Source organism: Acanthisitta chloris, unplaced genomic scaffold (genome assembly GCF_000695815.1).
Source record: "Acanthisitta chloris isolate BGI_N310 unplaced genomic scaffold, ASM69581v1 scaffold4156, whole genome shotgun sequence".
Classification (NCBI taxonomy): domain Eukaryota; kingdom Metazoa; phylum Chordata; class Aves; order Passeriformes; family Acanthisittidae; genus Acanthisitta; species Acanthisitta chloris.
In genome coordinates, this window is record NW_008676319.1 from 7,794 (window position 1) to 25,695 (window position 17,902).

The 17,902-nt window shown below is 45.7% G+C and overlaps 1 protein-coding gene across 1 annotated transcript in view; it reads right to left on the reverse strand.

The window, feature by feature from the left end:
• Window positions 1-15,391, reverse strand: part of SAMHD1 (SAM domain and HD domain 1) — a 20,231-nt gene extending 4,840 nt beyond the window's left edge. The window contains exons 1-11 of the mRNA XM_009076070.1: window positions 15,342-15,391; window positions 15,215-15,287; window positions 13,568-13,728; window positions 11,132-11,247; window positions 8,798-8,868; window positions 7,716-7,871; window positions 5,395-5,495; window positions 5,183-5,291; window positions 4,588-4,679; window positions 3,163-3,278; window positions 508-647 (exon numbers count right to left, since the gene is read on the reverse strand). Of these exons, the coding sequence (XP_009074318.1) occupies window positions 508-647; window positions 3,163-3,278; window positions 4,588-4,679; window positions 5,183-5,291; window positions 5,395-5,495; window positions 7,716-7,871; window positions 8,798-8,868; window positions 11,132-11,247; window positions 13,568-13,728; window positions 15,215-15,287; window positions 15,342-15,391 (1,185 nt within the window). The remainder of the gene's footprint in view (window positions 1-507; window positions 648-3,162; window positions 3,279-4,587; window positions 4,680-5,182; window positions 5,292-5,394; window positions 5,496-7,715; window positions 7,872-8,797; window positions 8,869-11,131; window positions 11,248-13,567; window positions 13,729-15,214; window positions 15,288-15,341) is intronic.
• Window positions 15,392-17,902: the final 2,511 nt, after the last annotated feature.

Below are 17,902 nucleotides of genomic sequence, written 5' to 3' on the forward strand. Positions count from 1 at the left end.
GACAGGCACTCGTGAAAAACCCTGGACAAAACACATGCATGCTCATGCTAAGTATAGAATTTAACACCCAAAAATTCAGCAGGTTGATGTTTATTCTCAAGCAAAGCACAAAATTATGATTCAAAGCAAATGTGTTCCCTATTACTTTGAAATTGTCATGAACACAAGAAGCTCTAATGACCTTGATCCCCGGGCTGTAACAGCTTTTTATGCAATTCTGTATTTTTCAGAAGCTTTTTTCCTGAAAATATCAGCTTCTGAATTACCACCTCTTGCCATCCTGACTGTAGATAAAACTCTCCCCAGCTTCCTCTAACACATTTCATGGCTCACCTACTTAAACACAGGAAGAAAATTTTGGACACTATTTTTGGAATAGCAAATAGCCAAAACAAAACCACCCCAAACCAAACCAAACCCACATGGAGCTAGAGAGAAAGGGATGGTCAGGAATTCTGAGAACATTTACAGGGACAGAATTCAGGACCTTCCACCAAAGGACATTACCTTTACAATTTCCTTCTTCGTCTCAGGTCGAGTCTCTCCCAAAAACTTGTACAGTTCACGTCGCTCTATTTTACGCAGGATTTCTCGTGCCTCCTCCAGGCCTGGGTGACTCGAGTGCAGGATTTCCAGGAAGACATTGTCTGCCAAAGTTGCATTGATTTTTGTTAAGTGTTTTACAATCCACTGCCACAGCAAAACGCACGAACAGGAGCAAAGGTTAAAGCAACCAGAAAAATTGCTGGTTCAGGACGGACATTTTCAGAGAATGACTGAACTAAGACCAGGAAAAGTCACAATATTATTTAATTCCATCAGATTCACAATGGTTTGGCAGAAATACCAGCTCAATTCTCACCCTTGCAACATGTTTTGTTAGTTCACTGGACATTACTGTCTCTTCTTATTTAGCCACTCTTTGTTCAGCAGAATATCCTAATCCCCAGCACTAACTGGCTCAGGACAAGAGTTCTCTGTCTTGTAAAATAATGAAGAGCTGCCAGTCACCCCTCAGAGTTTCTGAGACTTTGGATGCCATCAAAGTCCTCCCTCCTGTCTCCACGTGACAGTGACACATGCAGTGAGTTTCCCCCTATCAATCTGAGCAGCAGACAGAGGTTTCTTTTGATGTGGCTTCAGAGCAGGAAGGTTATTTTCAACTATCCTAGAGACCTGCTGCTGCCAGGATGCTGCTGAGCTGTCACAGCCACCACACTACACCCTGGGGCTGTTCCATGCCCTGGCCAGGACCACCTGGGCAGCTTCAACACATGCGGCAAGCACAGCCCTGCAACACCCTGCCTAGAGCTGCAACTGACTGAAAGAGCTTCCAATGCACTCCAGAAGCAGCTGTGAGCCACATACACCTTCAGCTGAGGGTTGTTTTTATGGACAAGATCAATCAAAGTCAGGAACTTCTCCACAAGGAACCCTAGACCAGGTCTCTTCAGACTCTTCAGAACAGGTAATGCAGGGGAAATAAGGAGCACATGAACACCTCCCCTGTGCAAAAGCAGTAGCGACAAGGAATGGTTTGGGGTCCTAGCCTTTACCAGAACCAGGATTTGCTGGTAAAATTAAATTAAAATCCAACAGTGGCTCTTCACCCATCATGGAAGAAAGCTAGGAAACTTTCTGCTGCAGAACCTCACAGAGGTTGATCATTTGCAAAGATCAACATGGTAACTGGACAGTTTCACAGCAGCATCACTCCTCAGGGACAGCTGAAACAAGCCTGTTATGCCCTCAGGAGCCCCCAGGCTGTAACCACTACAAGGAGAGAAAGAATTGTCTTGGTTTAAGAGGAGAACATTCTTGTCCTTCATGGACAACTGTTACATCTGATGGTGGCACATTCTTCAGATCACTCTCCTTGCTGTTCAACCCTCCTTGTTGGGGCCAGCAAGCAGGTCCTTGCTGTGGCAGACTGTGAAAGGCAGGGGACAGTCCTGGTGTCCTTGCCCTGAGCTGTGCTACTCACCAGGCAGTTGCAGCAGGACCCTGGTGCTGACTTGCCATGACAGCTGATCTTACAGTTCAGCTAGCCCCCAGGAACAGGTCCTAGCCCATGAAGAACTTCACCTCTGTTCCTGCTTTCTGCCTGGCCTTCTATGACCCATCACTGCAATTCCTGTTCTCTAACAGCTACTGCCCCTCAAAGCCAGCCCCTTCTCCTGCCCTGAGCAGAGGCACACAGTGACAGAGGGGACATGCAGCTCCTCACCTCAGCACTCTGTGCAGCAGCAGGTCTGTGGTCAGGCTGCAAATGGCTGTGGCAGATGAAGGACTGCCAGCAGAAGGCCTTTAGCATGACACAGGCTAAGGCACACAGCATCCTCTGCAACAGTGCCCTCAGGCTCTGTTACCTCATCCACAAACCAGATAGAAGCTCTTGAGTTTCATTGTGGGCCAGCCAAGGCTCAGTGGTGGAAACTCAGGAGAGTGGCCTTGCCACTCAGGAAAGATGCTTTGGGAGTCCTCATGAGCTGTAGCTGACAGGTGCTGCAAGAGCTGCCAGTACTCAGCAGGACTCCTGAGCAGGCCCAGCAGCACCCTCTGCCCTGCAGCCACCCATACCCACTGAGTGCCCAGGGTCTGCCCGGCCCACACTGACCTCCACCCCCCATGCTGCAGCTCTGAACACCAGCCAGAGGGATGCTGGTGCCTCACAGCACTGAGCAGGAGGAGCAGACTTTGGCTTTGCCCCTGCAAAGGCTGGGGCAAACACAACCTCCCTGGGCAACCTGTGCCAGTGTCTCACCACTAGAAAAAAACAGCACAGGAGAAAACTTCTTCCTAATATCTAATCTCAGTTTCCCTCTTTCAGTTTCTCTCCATTACTCCTTGTCCTGTCCCTGCAGTTCCTACCCAAGAGTCCCTCTGCAGCTTCCCTGGAGCCCCTTCAGCTCCTGGCAGGTTGCTCTGACGTCTCCACATAACCTTCTCTTCTCCAGGCTGAACAGCCCCAGCTCTCTCAGCCTGTCCTTGTAGGGTCTCAGCCTTTCTTTGTAGAACTAGATGATCTTGCTCTCCCAGGAGGATGAGGGCACAGGGATTAGATAGCCGAGGCCTGCCCTAACTGTGAACCAAAACTTTATAAAGAGCACTTTAACAGGCACTCGTGTGCTCTTATTTTAAAAAAATTGTGAGATCTCATACCAGTGAGCTTAGTGTAGGCTTCCATGTCATCAATAGCTGTAGAAATCTGATATACTTTTCCTCCAGAGCCTCTTATTTCAAAAAATTTGTCTGCTTTTTGAAAGGCTTCTGTAATCCTAGTTTGAGACAAAATTCAGACTTTAGGATAACATCATTTTAAAGCACCTTATTGATCAAGTCAAAAAGGAAATAAATGAGTATGTTACAAAGAGAAGACAACAGACAAAACCACATCCCCAGCACACAGCAGGTGCTGGTCATACTGCAGGATCTCCTGTCTCTGTGCTGTCACTGCACATTTCAAGAGATTTCCATTCACTGCAAACAGGTCCAGATCAGACCTTAACTTTAGCTGAATGAGCAAGTTCACTTTGTTCTGCTTCAGACCGAGTCTAACATTGCTGAGATGATTGCAGGACCCTGCAAGACAGTGCCATGGTCACTCAGCTGCAGTGAGTGACCACATATATGAGAGAGCAATATCCTTTCACAGAGTGTTTGCTCCATGAGTTAACCCAGAGGATACAAAGCATTGCAAAGGGAAAGCATCAGAAACACGTGGTATTTTCAGGTGGGAAAAAATGACATTCTAAAGATCAAGTTCTTCCAGAGTCCTCTGTACCTCACTGTCATTTCCAGCTCAGACACTCATTTGGAAGTGCTGCTATAAATATGGGAAGCCAAGAACTCAATTTCCTGGTTGCTTTACTCCTCATATGCAGCTACTGTCAAACCTTAGCACTTTTAGTCTGAGTTTTAAGAGGATCCCTAAAACAGGAACTGAAGCTTATGAAATCAAAGCAGTCCAAATCACTCTTGTACTGTGTAATCCCTAATGTTCCTTTCTCCCAAACTCAGCAGATGTTTACCTAGCAGACATGATCCTAATGAACAAACACTTGGGCATACATGTATTTCTGATTTTCAAGAGAAGTAAAAAGAATAGTGTTACAGGGAAACTTCTACAGACACCCACAAGAGGTACAACAGCAAGCAGCCAGCTGAGTGGGCCCTGAACAACTCCTGTGTTGTCTAAACACAAGGCCTGGCCTCAGCTGAGCTCATTACTGTCAGAAGCCTTGCTCTGGTAACCAGCCAGTTTGAGCTGTGGTCTCTAACTTGCAGATATAGATTTAATTTCAGCTGTCAGCAGTTAAAACAGCTTGAGCACACCCTGGTCTTGTGCTTCTTCAGGGCTTTAGTAATCTTCCTCTAATTTAATTTCAGGTGGAAGGATGTTTTGTCCTCTTTCTGTTTCATTAATCACAACCTCTGTGATACTCTAAGCACTAAGTCTTGCCACAAGAATCAGCAGTGGCTTTTATTCTGTGTCACACCTTATGGATTACCTGAATATTCCTAATGGACATAAAGTTTCACAAATTCAAAACCAAATGGAATGCAGGAAAAGGAGACTATACTTGCATTATTTCAATGATGTTGCCAGTCTTGTGCTGGTATGCTCTCCGGTGCAGGCAATTCCGGGTGTGGAACATCTCATACAGATTTGCAACCTCCTGAAACAAAAAAACCACCCAGCTTTTAACTTCTCTCTCGAAAACTAAAACCACTCAATCAATCAAATGAGCTGTCTCCTCCCACTCACAGCAGAAAGCAGAACGAAGCAGATTCAGGCCCTGGTGGGAGAGCAGAGCTGACAGTGACCCCAGGAGGGTGGGCAGAGAAGAGGACCTCTTGGTCCTTTAGCAGCCCCTCAGCACAGCCACAGCCACCTCCTGCTCAGAAGCCCTGGAAGAGGATCATGCAGAGCTGAGGGGTGTGCAGAGTGTCCCCTGGAAGGACCCACCAGGAACCCTCTCCAACAGTGACTTGCTCTGTCCCTCCTTTCCTCAAACCAGCAGGTCTTGAGAAAAGCTTTCAGAGCACCAACCACTTCTTCATCTCTTGGGCTAAAGCATTGTCCTGCAGGGCCCCCCAGCACTCCCTGCCACAGGGTGCAGCTCCCCTTGGTGCTCTCAGGGTGCTGCTGAGGGTCCTTCAGCCCCCACACACTGCTCACCTTGTCACGGGAACAGATGTGCTTCTGGTTTTGTACCTCACAGACCCGACTGAAGACAAGCAACCGCTTGTAGTCAAAGTTATTCGGGATTCCGAGGTGATGGCAATCCCTAAAAACATTCCAGAGAGAGTGTTTAGCAATGTGATCAGATTTGTACATACAGCAGCATATTTTTCAGTAGCAATTCATAACAAAAAATGTAAGATTTGTACCTTGCAAAGTAATCCCATTTGTCAACGTCAATGCCGTTTTTTTTGTTAGCTACTATCTCATAGAGGAAACTTTTCTCCTTTGGTCGACCACGGTAGGGCCACTAACAGGAGACAGGAAAAAAACCATCAGAAACAACAAGGAGTTCAAGTGTGCAATGTCAAAACAGTTTTTAAAAGACAGTGGGAATACACTTTGAGCTTCCCTGTGATAAACATCCAACACTGAGGTAGCAAAAAACACAAAGGCAAGAGAAGAGTTTCCAGAAGCTGTCAGGCATTAGAATCATAGAATTTAAGGGTTGGAATGGACCTTACAGATCCCAACCCCCTGCCCTGGGCATGGACACTTCCCACCAGAGCAGGTCAGTTTTTAAAAGACAGTGGGAATACACTTTGAGCTTCCCTGTGATAAACATCCAACACTGAGGTAGCAAAAAACACAAAGGCAAGAGAAGAGTTTCCAGAAGCTGTCAGGCATTAGAATCATAGAATTTAAGGGTTGGAATGGACCTTACAGATCCCAACCCCCTGCCCTGGGCATGGACACTTCCCACCAGAGCAGGTTGCTCAAGGCTTGATCCAATCCAACTTTGAACACTGCCAGGGCTGGGGCAGCCACAGCCTTTCTGGGCAACCTGTGCCACTGTCTTACCACTCTTACAGGAAGAAACTTATCTCACATCCAACCTAGACTTTAGACCCCTCTGGACTTGTTCCATGTCCTTCTTATGTTGTGGGCACCAGAACTGCACACAATATTCCAGGTGGGTTTCACGAGAGCAGAGTAGAGGGGAAGAATCACCTCTTTTGACCTGCTGCCACACAGCATTCTCTCTCCTGTCTTCAGAAGGTCAGGAAGAATAAAACCCATGGACACAAATTTTTCATTGGCCATTCTACTAACACAAAGCCTGCAGCTTTGAAATGCCAAAAAAGCATAGCAACAAAGAGGGGGAAAGGTTGCAGTGATTTCATCCTCAGGGAATTAGTTAAACTCACAAACTTTGTCACTGTCTTTAAGTCTTCTGCAATCAACTATACAACTTTATAGAACACAGTTTTAAAACAATTTTTCAGATGTTTTAAACCAAATTGTTTAAACAGTTACTACTTAAACCCCTACCCCATGAGGGATAATTCAGCCATGAGGTAACAGGAAATCAACACCAAAACAATGAGATAAAAGTTGCACATTTTCTTGAAAATGTAAAGATTCTTCAGCTAAGCAAAAGATGTCACAAAGTGGCTTTAAAGTTCTGAAAGCAGAACACATTGTAGGCAAACAAGGCTTCCATGTTAGCTGCATTACAGAAAGCTAAATTATTACAGAAATCTACAAATTATCTAATCTGCATCACAGAAATACTAAAAATCACAGGAATAGGAATGGAAAGGTATGTAAGCAGCAGGAAGAAAGCACATCATGGCTAAAAAGACCATGACCACAAAGAGCTCTGCCATTGAGACATGTCCAGGACACTGTTTATGTTCAGTGCATAAACACCTGCTGCTCATGGCAGGACAGATCTGCAGCACCACAGCATCACTGCACAGACCCCACACCAGCCTGTGGGGTCACCCCTGCACAGTCCCTGCCAGTGGAAGACACTTTCCAGCCACTCTGCCCCAAGTCTGTGGCACTCCATGGGGTTGTTGTGACCCAAATGCAGGAGCTGACACTTGGTGTTGCTGCAATTTGCCTTGGCCCATTGATCCAGCCTGTCCAGATCCCTCTGCAGAGCCTTCCTGCCCTTCAGTTGAGCAGGACCTGCCTTTCCTAAACCCTGGGTCTGGCTGGGCCTGATTCCCTGGTTGTCCTATACATGCTGCATGACAGCATTCAAAACAACCTGCTGCACGACCTTCTCCAGCACCGAGGTGAGGCTTACAGGCCTGTAGTTCCTCAGATCATGCTTCCAACTCTGCTTGTCAACTTCCATGCAACTGGGACCACACAGTTAACCAGGACTGCTGGCAAATGATGGGAAGTGCCTCAGTGAGCACTTCTGCCAGCTCCTTCAGTACCCTTGAGTGGATCCCAATCACCAGTTAGGTTCACTAAAGACAAATAGCATCTTAAGCTTTCCTCTAATCTGAAGACTCTTGGGTAAGAATTCTCAGGGAGATGTAAGCACATAGTGAAGCTACCACCTCCTGCCAGCAACGTAGGAAATAGACACTACACTCCTCTAGCATCAATTCTGACAGGATTCTCAGAACCTTATGGGACTAAAAATAACATTTAACAGAAATTAAAATTGTCTTCTCTTTCAGTAAAGGTAAAGCCATTTCCTGGGATAAGCACAGTAGCAGTAACTCACCGATTTCTCACAGGCAGTTTCATCTATGGGCCCTCCTATCTGCTCCTTGATGAAGAGCATATCTTCTTCCAGGAGAAGACCATACAACGTCATGACTTTTTCCAGTTCATTGGAAGTGATCAGGTGCTCAAACATTTTAACAGAAGCTGTTTCATGCTGTGAAAAAAAACCCCAGCATCCAAATGTTGTAGCTTAAACACTTTTCCTGGAGTGTCACAGCTTTCTCCCAAGCCAGCAGCACTGCCTGGCAGGGCACATGGGCATGTTGCTGTGAAAGTGCAGCACTTGGGTGACTGTCTAGACATTTTGCATCTAACCAAACAGGAAATCACAGTCTACAGAGTCCAGAAACACACTCCTCAGCAGAAAGCTATTCATTTAGCATTTTAACAAACAGCAGCAAAGCAGTTACGATGCTAAAAGACAAAATAACCAGTTCTGCTGTGCAGAAGATGAATCAGTTTACTCAGCATGTTTTGCTTGGGGATTTCAAGCAGAAAGAGGCCTGAAAGGACTGTGTTGCATTGCATTCACAGCAAACAACCATTGAAACTCTGTTCAAAATTTATGACAGTTTGAATACTAAACCCTGTATTGAATATCCTGGCCTTGAGCTAAAACCTCAGACTGGAAAGGAAGTTGCCAGTTGGTGTCTTGGGGCTGTAAAATCTGTTCTGTAGAAAGCCCTCAACAAGCATTTGAAGGCACAATGACACCTACAGAAGAGAAGTCCACACATCCACACACAAATCTCCCACATGTACACAGCAGCCCAAGAGCACTTGCACTTTCAGGGAAGACATGTGCCCTCACTTCTCCCCACACCTCTGCACTGCTGGTCAGGCTGAATCTGCTCATGGCCATGACATTCCCCAGACACAGTTAAAGACAACAATTAGGAAATACTCACAAGATTAGGAGACAACATTCAGGTTTTAAGCCATCAAAACGATGCAATAAAGTAAGGTCAGACCATCGCTATAATCTCACAAGAACTCTCTCATTATTCTGCCTTTAAACGTTTCAGTTTGTATTTTTACTTTTTACTTTTTTAACTTTTACTTCAGGAGTGAAAAGCCTACCTTCCACTTCAAGTCTGGACGAGTGAGTGGAATAAATCTTCCATCAAACATGTGTGAAAATGGTCCATGACCTTAAAAATAGAGATTACACAGGTTTAATCTCAGACATGGTTGTCAGCAAAAATTTCTGGAGCAAGCTAAGGATATGAATTCTCTTGTATTTGACTTGATCTTGACATATCAGAGAATGCCAGAATGGTTTGGGTTGGAAGAGACCTTAAAAAAACAAATCACAGAACCACCGAATCAATGAGGTTGGAAAAGACCTCTCCTTAAAAATAGAGATTACACAGGTTTAATCTCAGACATGGTTGTCAGCAAAAATTTCTGGAGCAAGCTAAGGATATGAATTCTCTTGTATTTGACTTGATCTTGACATATCAGAGAATGCCAGAATGGTTTGGGTTGGAAGAGACCTTAAAAAAACAAATCACAGAACCACCGAATCAATGAGGTTGGAAAAGACCTCTGAGATCATTGAGTCGAGTCTGTTGGAAAAGACCTCTGAGATCATTGAGTCTCACCTATGACCTAACACCACCATACCTATGAGACCATGGCACCAAGTGCTGCATCCAGTCCTTCCTTAAACACCTCCAGGGCTGGTTATTCCATCACCCCCCAGACGGCCCCTACCAATGTCTAATCACCCTTTCTGTGAAGAATTACCTTCTAATATGCAACCTAAACCTCCCATAGTGCAGCTTGAAACTGTCCCCTCTGGTTCTGCCACTGTTCCCTGGGAGAAGAGTCCAACTCCCAGCTGACTCCAACTTCCTTTCAGCCAGTTGTAGAGAGCAGAAGCTCCCCGAGCCTCCTTTTCTCCAGGCTGAGCTCCCTCAGCTCCCTCAGCTGCTCCTTGTGCTCCAGACCCTTCCCAGCTCCGTTCCCTTCTCTGTACATGCTCCAACCCCTCAATGTCTTTCTTGAAGAGAGGGGCCCAGAACTGGACACAGCACTCAAGGTGCTCCACCAGTGCCCAGCACAGGGGGAGAATCACTTCCCTAGTCCTGCTGGCCACACTATTGCTGATACACACCTGGATGTCATTGCCCTTCTTGGCCACCTGGGCACACTCCAGATCCTTGTCTAAAGTCCCTCTTCACCTCTCTTGCAGTCCCTTTAGGTGCTCTAAGGTCTCCCCAGAGCCTTCTCCTCTCAAAGAGGAGAGCTGAACACCCCCAGATCTCTCAGCCTGTCTCCATATCAGAGGTATTCCAGCCCTTGGAGCATCTCTGTCGCCTCCTCTGGACTTGCTCCAACAGCTCCATGTCCTTCTGATGTTGGGTTCTCAGAGCTGGAGGCAGCACTGCAGGTGGGGCTCACCTGGGTGGAGCAGAGGGGCTGAATCCCCCCTCATCCTTCTGCCCAGACTGTGGGAATGAGCCCAGGACACAGCTGGTTTCTGGGCTACCAGTGTACATGGCAGGGGCATGTCCAGCCTCTCATCCACCAGCAGCCTCAAGTCCTTTTCCTCAGAGCTGCTTTCAATCCACTCTGCCCAACCTGTGTTTGTGAGTGGGGTTGCCCTGACCCAGGGGCAGGACTTTGCACTTGGCCTTGTTGAACTGCATGAGGATCATGCAGCCTCTCCTGCCTGTCCAGGTCCCTCTGGATGTCACATCCCTTCCCTTCAGCTTGTGACCATGCCACACAGCTTGGTGCCGTCAGCAGACTGGCTGAGGGTCCATGTCACTGACAGAGACACCAAACAGTGCTGGTCCCAACATCAATCCCAGAGGATGCCACTCATCACTGGGCTCCACTTGGACAGCGAGCCCTTAACCACAACTTCCTGAGAGTGACCATCCAGACATTTCCTTATCCATCTTCTGTGAGGAAAATTCAGCTACAGTGAGGACACTTTCCTAAAACACCTTAAGTATTACTGCACTTAACAGCCAATTGCACCAACTACCCCACAGGCGAGTCCTGCAACAACGCTGAGAACATTAATTACTCTGTTAGCTCTGAAGAAAATAAGTAGTTATAAAATAATCATAGCTATTTTTGCAAGGGCCACTAATTTTTCACTCTGAAATGTTTTAAGAGACCTGAGGACATCACAGAAGGGAGTGGACACTTCAGTCACTGAGGACAGAACTCTAAACGCTATCTGGAAACAAGACAAAACACTAGTTAAGAGTGGCTACAGATTCACCAAGTGGAATTGCCTCCAGAGATGTACTCCAGACCAAACAGAACAGATAAAACCTGTCAGAATGTGGCCATGCACCGAGCAGCTCAAACCAGCTCACACATTCTGATCTCACAGCCAGCTTTTCATCCTGGTTAGCTCTCACAGAGCAACAAGTCATCTCAAGTGCTCCTTACCCAAATCGTGGCAAAGCCCAGCAATTTCCACACAGAGGATGTCTCGCTGGGTTATGTCCAGTTCTGGTTGTCTCTCCTTCAGTGAACGAAGCAGACATCCTGCTAGATAGCCCACCCTGTTGCAGGAGGGAAAAAAAAAGTGAACTTAGCAATGGCTTAGGCTGAACAGAGGAAGAGCTATTCTGCTTTGCTCTGATGCCAAGTCTATTACTGTAAACCAAATCAAAGTGTCCCTCAACTTTGTTAATAGTGTGTAGAGGTTAGCTACTAGTGGGTGTAGGCTCTCTGTAAGTTTGTTTATGGCCCTCAAGTCCTGAACTAATTGGCAGGTCCCACTAGGTTTCTTTACTGGCAAAACTGGAGTGTTATATTCAGATTCACATTCTATCAAAAGTCCTAATTGTAAGAGCTTTTTTATTATTGGCTCAATTCCTTTTTTTTTTTTTTTATCCTCCAATCTAAGAGGATATTGCCTTCTAGATACTGGTTTAGTCCCTTTCTCCCTTTCTGCAATTTTATCTCCATGGGTTCATCTCCCTTTGATCCTCCCAGGATTTCTGTGGCCCAAACTCCTGGATATACCTGGTCTAATAACTGCTCTAAATTTTGGTTGCTATGTATATTTTTATTCTCAATAGCTGCTAAACTCAAAGCCACTATCAACTGGTCTCTAACTCTAACTCTAAATTCTACCTTCCCTTGTTTAAATTCTATCACAGCTCCTAAATTTTCTAATAAATCTCTGCCCAACAATGACTTACGTGAATTGGGCAAATACAAAAACTGATGAATTCCCATTTGTTTACATATTGCAGATTTAAGTGGTTTCAAAAAGCAAACTTTTTCTGATTGGCCAGTAGCACTTGTTACTGTCACAAATTCATCACTTTTAGGTTAATGTCAGGGCTGGACTGGCCCATCATCACTGATACCAGCTGATGGTTTCCAGAATCAGACGAGGGGTCTAAGGTGGTATATTTTTGCAAGGCATCTCTCAGTCTAAGAATTCTGTGGGAGTTTCTTTTTGTTTCCTTGTTTAACATTATACAAGGGTGCCCAATTTACTGCTTTAGGATAGTATGTTCTAATCCAAATTGAACTAGTAATCTGGACCTAGTGAACATAGCATGGTTTCCTACATCACTCGGGTTAAAGAAGGGAAAATGTTGATCTACATTCCCTTGCAGAGCACTGCTAGCAATTTGTCCCTGTACATGAGTTTGAGCAGTCTGAATTACTAGTTCTTTGTTAACTCAATTTAGATTAATTCATTTTAGATTTGCCATTTGATTTAATTGATTAGGACCCTCTGTTCTCACAATACAAAACCCACAGGAGTGAATATATGGCACATATTCCCATCAACTGTTTCCAGCTCTACACAAACTTCTTTTCTACCTGCCTCAACACTCCCCTTGCAGAACAGTGTAAAGCAAGACAAGGTTTTCTGTGATGAGATAGTATCTTTTATTAGATGAAATTTTACTGTTTGGTGTTTTTTTACTGACAGCTAAGCACACAAAGTTCACTTCTTTTACCTTAATGCTGTAGAAATCTTCAAAGTAATATATACAAGTTGAGAACAACTGTCCTAAACTGAACTCTATAGATCATTTGAACTGCTCAAAAGAAAAGGTTGCTGATACCACTGGAGTTTTCACACTTCTGTTGTGAAAGCTTTGTTCATATTCAAACACATTTCTGTCTCTGCAGGTTCACCAGAGGCAACCAATCCAGCCTGCCTCAAGACCTCACCCTTCTGCAACAGCCATTTGCACCTCGTTATAAGTCACTTACTCCACCACATTTCAGCACCAATAAAAGCAATTTTAGGCTGTCCAGATCACCTGAATGAAAACCACTGATTAGCTTAACTCTCTGCACCTTGCCATACACCCTTGAAACAAGCTTAAATTTATCATTAATCAGCTTCTCTAGGAATCCTTGCATCCATCATCTGTTTCTGCTTAACCGAATTCCAGCTACAACCTGCCATCAGTTGCATAAAGCACATGTAACTATAAATGCAACATCACAGATCAAATGGAGTTTAGCTGCCTGGACAATGTAAGGGGATTACAGACGTCTAGCAAGTCATTTAGAGCAGCTCTGGTACCTTACTAGGGTTATGCCTTAAAACTGAAATTTTGACTGGGGTAACATGAAGCACTCAGAGGTTTTAGTTATTTTTAGAATAAGAAAGAGTGGCTGAGGAAATCTAACATTGATCTGTCTAGGAGGTTTCTTTATTTGTCCTTATTAAAAGACATTCAAGGGCACAGCCCATAATCACACAGGATACCCAGGCACACACACGAGACCAAAAAACCACCAGAGTCACCAATGCTCAGACAGCACTGCCCTTGGCTGGCACTCCACAGCAGTGGAACCAAACCCAGAGAAACCAGAACATGAGTGCCAGAAGCAGCACCTTACCCTATGGAGTGCTCAAAGCGGTTGTGAGAGGCTCCTGGGAACACAAAGTAAGTACCCCCCAGCTGCTTGATGTAGCGGAGGCGCTGGAACTGGGGAGTGTCGATGATCTGCACGAGCAGGGGATGGACTTCAATGTGTCCGTGGATAGGATCGTTAAAAACCTACAAAAAGCCAAGAAATAGTGTCATTAACATTTAAAATGTGACTTTGAAAAGAAACAGGCACCAAGGTAAAGGATATCTAGAATGGTCAGGTGGGAGAGATTGTTCATCTTCTCCTCCAAAAGAGCCACACCCTGCCAACCCTGTATCAACATCTATCAGAGAATCAGGGAATGGTTTGGGTGGGAAGGGACCCTAGAGCTCATCCAGTCCCACCTTCTGCCATGAGCAGGGACACCTTCCACTAACCCAGGGTGCTCCAAGCTCCATCCAACCTGGCCTTGAACATTTCCAGGGATGGGGCAGCCACAGCTGCTCTGCACAACTGAATCTATCATAGAATCATCAGGGTTGGAGGAGACCGCTAAGATCATTAAGTCCACCCATTAACCTGTCATTGCTGTAACCCCTCAACTCCAAACCACATCTTCCAACACCACATTCAGATGCTTCTTAAACACTTCCAGGAATGGTGAGTCCACCATGTCTCTGGGCAAACCTATTCCAGTGCCTGAACACCCTGACAGGGAACACCTTGGAGAAACACTAGCCTGACATCAAAAAAGATCAATCTGCCTGTTCCACATAGCAAAGGAATTAAAGTCAAAATCACCAAAAATGTTACCTGCGCCTGTGCAATTCCAGAACTCAACACCTGAGAAAACCACTGACTTTACTAACCTGCTATTCCAATTAAAGCAGGATGCTGCAAAGCATGTCTGAGAGATCCAACATAGAATGTCTGGTTTGACACTGTTCTTGATTTCTAAAATCAAGTGAAATTTTGCAGGGTGAAAATTACGATTCTTTTTTCCAGAAAACAAAATGCAACCCCCAAAGATAACTGAAATCTGAAGGAAATACTCCCTGACAAACACACATTTGAAGAGACATCTCAGTAACTGCAGGGACTCAGTAAGGAAGACAAACACACATAATCCTTGCCTCCAAACAGCAGGTGAAACCATTCCATCACACAGGTATCTTAGGAAAATACTGAAGTAAAAAAGGTTTTCCTGTGCTCTTTACCCTTGGTCACTGAGCTGGAAGGGCTCCAGCAGATGGAATGTGTGCTGCCCTGGCCCCAGCTAAACCAACATACACCACTGGGAGAATCTGCTGGACACAGCAAACAGTGGAAGCAAGGAGGAGTCTGTTAACCCAGGTCTGGGGCAAAACTAATAAAATAAACCAAGGGGAGGCTCTGCCTCACAGTGGGATGTGAAAAGGAAGCTTCCCAACACACATCAAACAGCTCTTCTGCTCACTCAATCCTTCACAGCCTCCAGGTGCACACATAAAGCTCCCAGCTGATGATGTTAACAATTCTTCTGGTTAATGTGGTTTTTCACAGACCACCACTACCAAGGGCTGGGAGTTTGCTGCTGTGCAAAGGAAAGGCACCAGCTGGCACCACTCAGCAAGAGGAAGGGAGGCAGCAAAGGTAGAGTGGAGCCCTGTACAGGGCCTGGCCATGGTGTCCTACCTTCATCACGTCCATGTGCTCCTGGTGCAAATGGTTCAGGAAGGGCAGCACCTCCCGTCGCTCAGCTGGGCAGCTAGAAAGGAAAAAAAGACCCTGAGAGCAAAGTCTGTAATGAATTCCCCTTTACAATTTGCAGTACATGTGGAATTCCTTGTGCAAGTTCACAATAATAACCATTGAGCCTTCTGCAGCTTTTTCAAAAAATATGAAAGTATTTATCCTTCCAAAGTCAAGTAGAGAAGGAAGAGAAGAGATAGCTATAGAAGCTGTCTGTAAAACAGTGTAAGTGCTTCTCCCACTTATACAAAACCAAGAAATAAAACCACCATGAAATTCATTACAAAAATGGATGAAGAAAATTGTCTAAGTCGCATCTGGAGAGAAGTCCTTTAAATTTATGGGAAAGACAACATGCAGTGCTGGAAGAACTGACATTTTAAAGTTTTAACACCAACTCTGTATTAGAACAAGATCAATTTTGCCAAATTAACTTGAACTTCACATAAATTAATTTCAACTCCAACCGTGAAACCATTGCAGTTTCAAACATGCTCTAATTCTTCTGTTTTGCAAAGTTCTTTTGCTGTCACTTTTAATTAATGATTAAAGGTCTCCTTCACCACACACCACTCCCATCCAGTGCAGGTACTCTGCTGCAGGGCAGCAGCCTGGGAGCACAGGCAGGATGAGTCTGGAGAGGGAGATAACACACTCTATCACACCTACTCTTATTAACTGTCTGCAAGCCTTGCCCTTGAGCTCAGTCGTTTCAGCCTCAGCACAACTGCAAACACTATCCTGAGAAAATACAATTTCTACTTTTTCTCCAGCACATTGGTTTGACATCAGTCTTCCAGTGTAAACTTCAACAGAAAGCAAGACTATAAAATGTCAGCTATTAGCAAAAAATACTGCTTGACGCACTACGTCATCTTACACGAATAATTAAATCATTCCCGATCCATCCAATACTAAAGGCATGTGGTGTCTGAGCTGTTGGTGAGCAGCGTTTGTCTCAGCCACTTGGTGTCCCTGTCCCTGACAGTCAGCTCGGGCTGCAGCTGCTGCTCCAACTGCCACAAGCCTTAGCTGGAGCACCTCTGCACCGGAGACAGGCTGAGCTGGGGCAGGGAAACCTCACTGAAGCCCTCCAGTCCCTCAAGCAGACTTATAAAAAGGAGGGAGAGGGACTTTTATGCAGGCAGATATTATCAGGACAAGGGGCAATGGTTTCAAACTGCCAGAGAGCAGGGTGAGATTGGATATTAGGGAGAAATTCTTTCCTGTTGAGGCACTGGCACAGGTTTCCCAGAGAAACTGTGGCTGCTCCATCCCTGGGAGTGTTCCAGGCCAGGCTGGACAGGGCTTGGAGCAACCTGGGCTGGTGGAAGGTGTCCCTGCCCATGGCAGGAGGTGGGACTGGATGAGATTTAAGGTCCCTCTCAACTCAAACCATCTGGGATTCTAAGATGAAAAGCACCTTTGGTGATGCTCAGACTAGCACGTGTTCCATGGCACAACTCTGACAACAAGCAGAACAACTCTGACAGCAAATAAATCAACATTGTGACCAGCAACTATTAAACTAACATATTAAATGCTTGTAGCAACTTTGTTTTAACATGCTCTGGTCAGATCTGTCATTATTTCAACTCTCTGTGCCCCATGTTGGGCACTCAGAATAACTGTAATGGTTTAACCCCAGACAGGAACTAAGTCCCACACAGTCACTTGCTGCTCCCAGTGGGACGGGAAGGAGAATCAGGAAAAGGTAACACCCTTGGGTTTCTGAGTGAGCTGTAATGTTGCAAGAAGTACAGCAGCATCACCAAAGAGTCATACAGGTAACAGTGGCTCAAAAAGACACTCTGAGTCGTACAAAGTACACAGGTAGGACTTCAGGAGAGTTTTGAGGTGAGGCTGTACAAAGCAGCACCTAGCATGCAGCGAGCGACAGCACCGCCGCGTGCAGGGCACAGCCTGTTGCTTTGAAGCACGTGACTACGCCACAAAAATTCAGGAGTAAGGAGAAAACTGAATAGCCAGAAACTGTGTGGGCACCTACCAGCCTGAAACTTACCCATGACCACACCTCCAGGAACAGCAGAGAAAGGACAGCTCTCTACGACCGACAGTGCAGTTGTTGAACAACTACCTCTGCAGACATTGCCCACAAAGAGCACAGGTAGGTGCTGCACACAGCTGAGAGAGCAGCAGAAGGAAAAGGCCTGACCAGGGAGTCTGGGAAGTTCCTGCCTGATGTAACGAGTTAGTGCCCTGTTTGTTTGATCCTGCCTGCAGGAACATTAACCTTCAGTTTGGGCTCAGCCTCCCAATGACAAAGCATTGAGCCTATTAGGAGCTTCACTATTGCAGAGAGGTCAGCCAGACACCTCATTCATCATCCATGCTCAGCACGCGGCATGCTGCACACCACAGAGCAAAGCACCTACTGCCAGGAACAAGAGAACACATGGGAAAGCCACAGTGCTGCCTCCAGGCCCTATCGGCCCACGCTCTCCCCACTGAGCATCCAGGAACACAGGGAGCTAAGGACATGCATGCACTACTGGCCTGTCACAGAAATGAGCCAAGCCACTGCAGGACACAGCGTGTAGTGGGCAGCACAGGGATCATTCTTTAGTGCAAAGATGAGACATTTCCAAAAGCAGAAGGCTCTGGCAATTT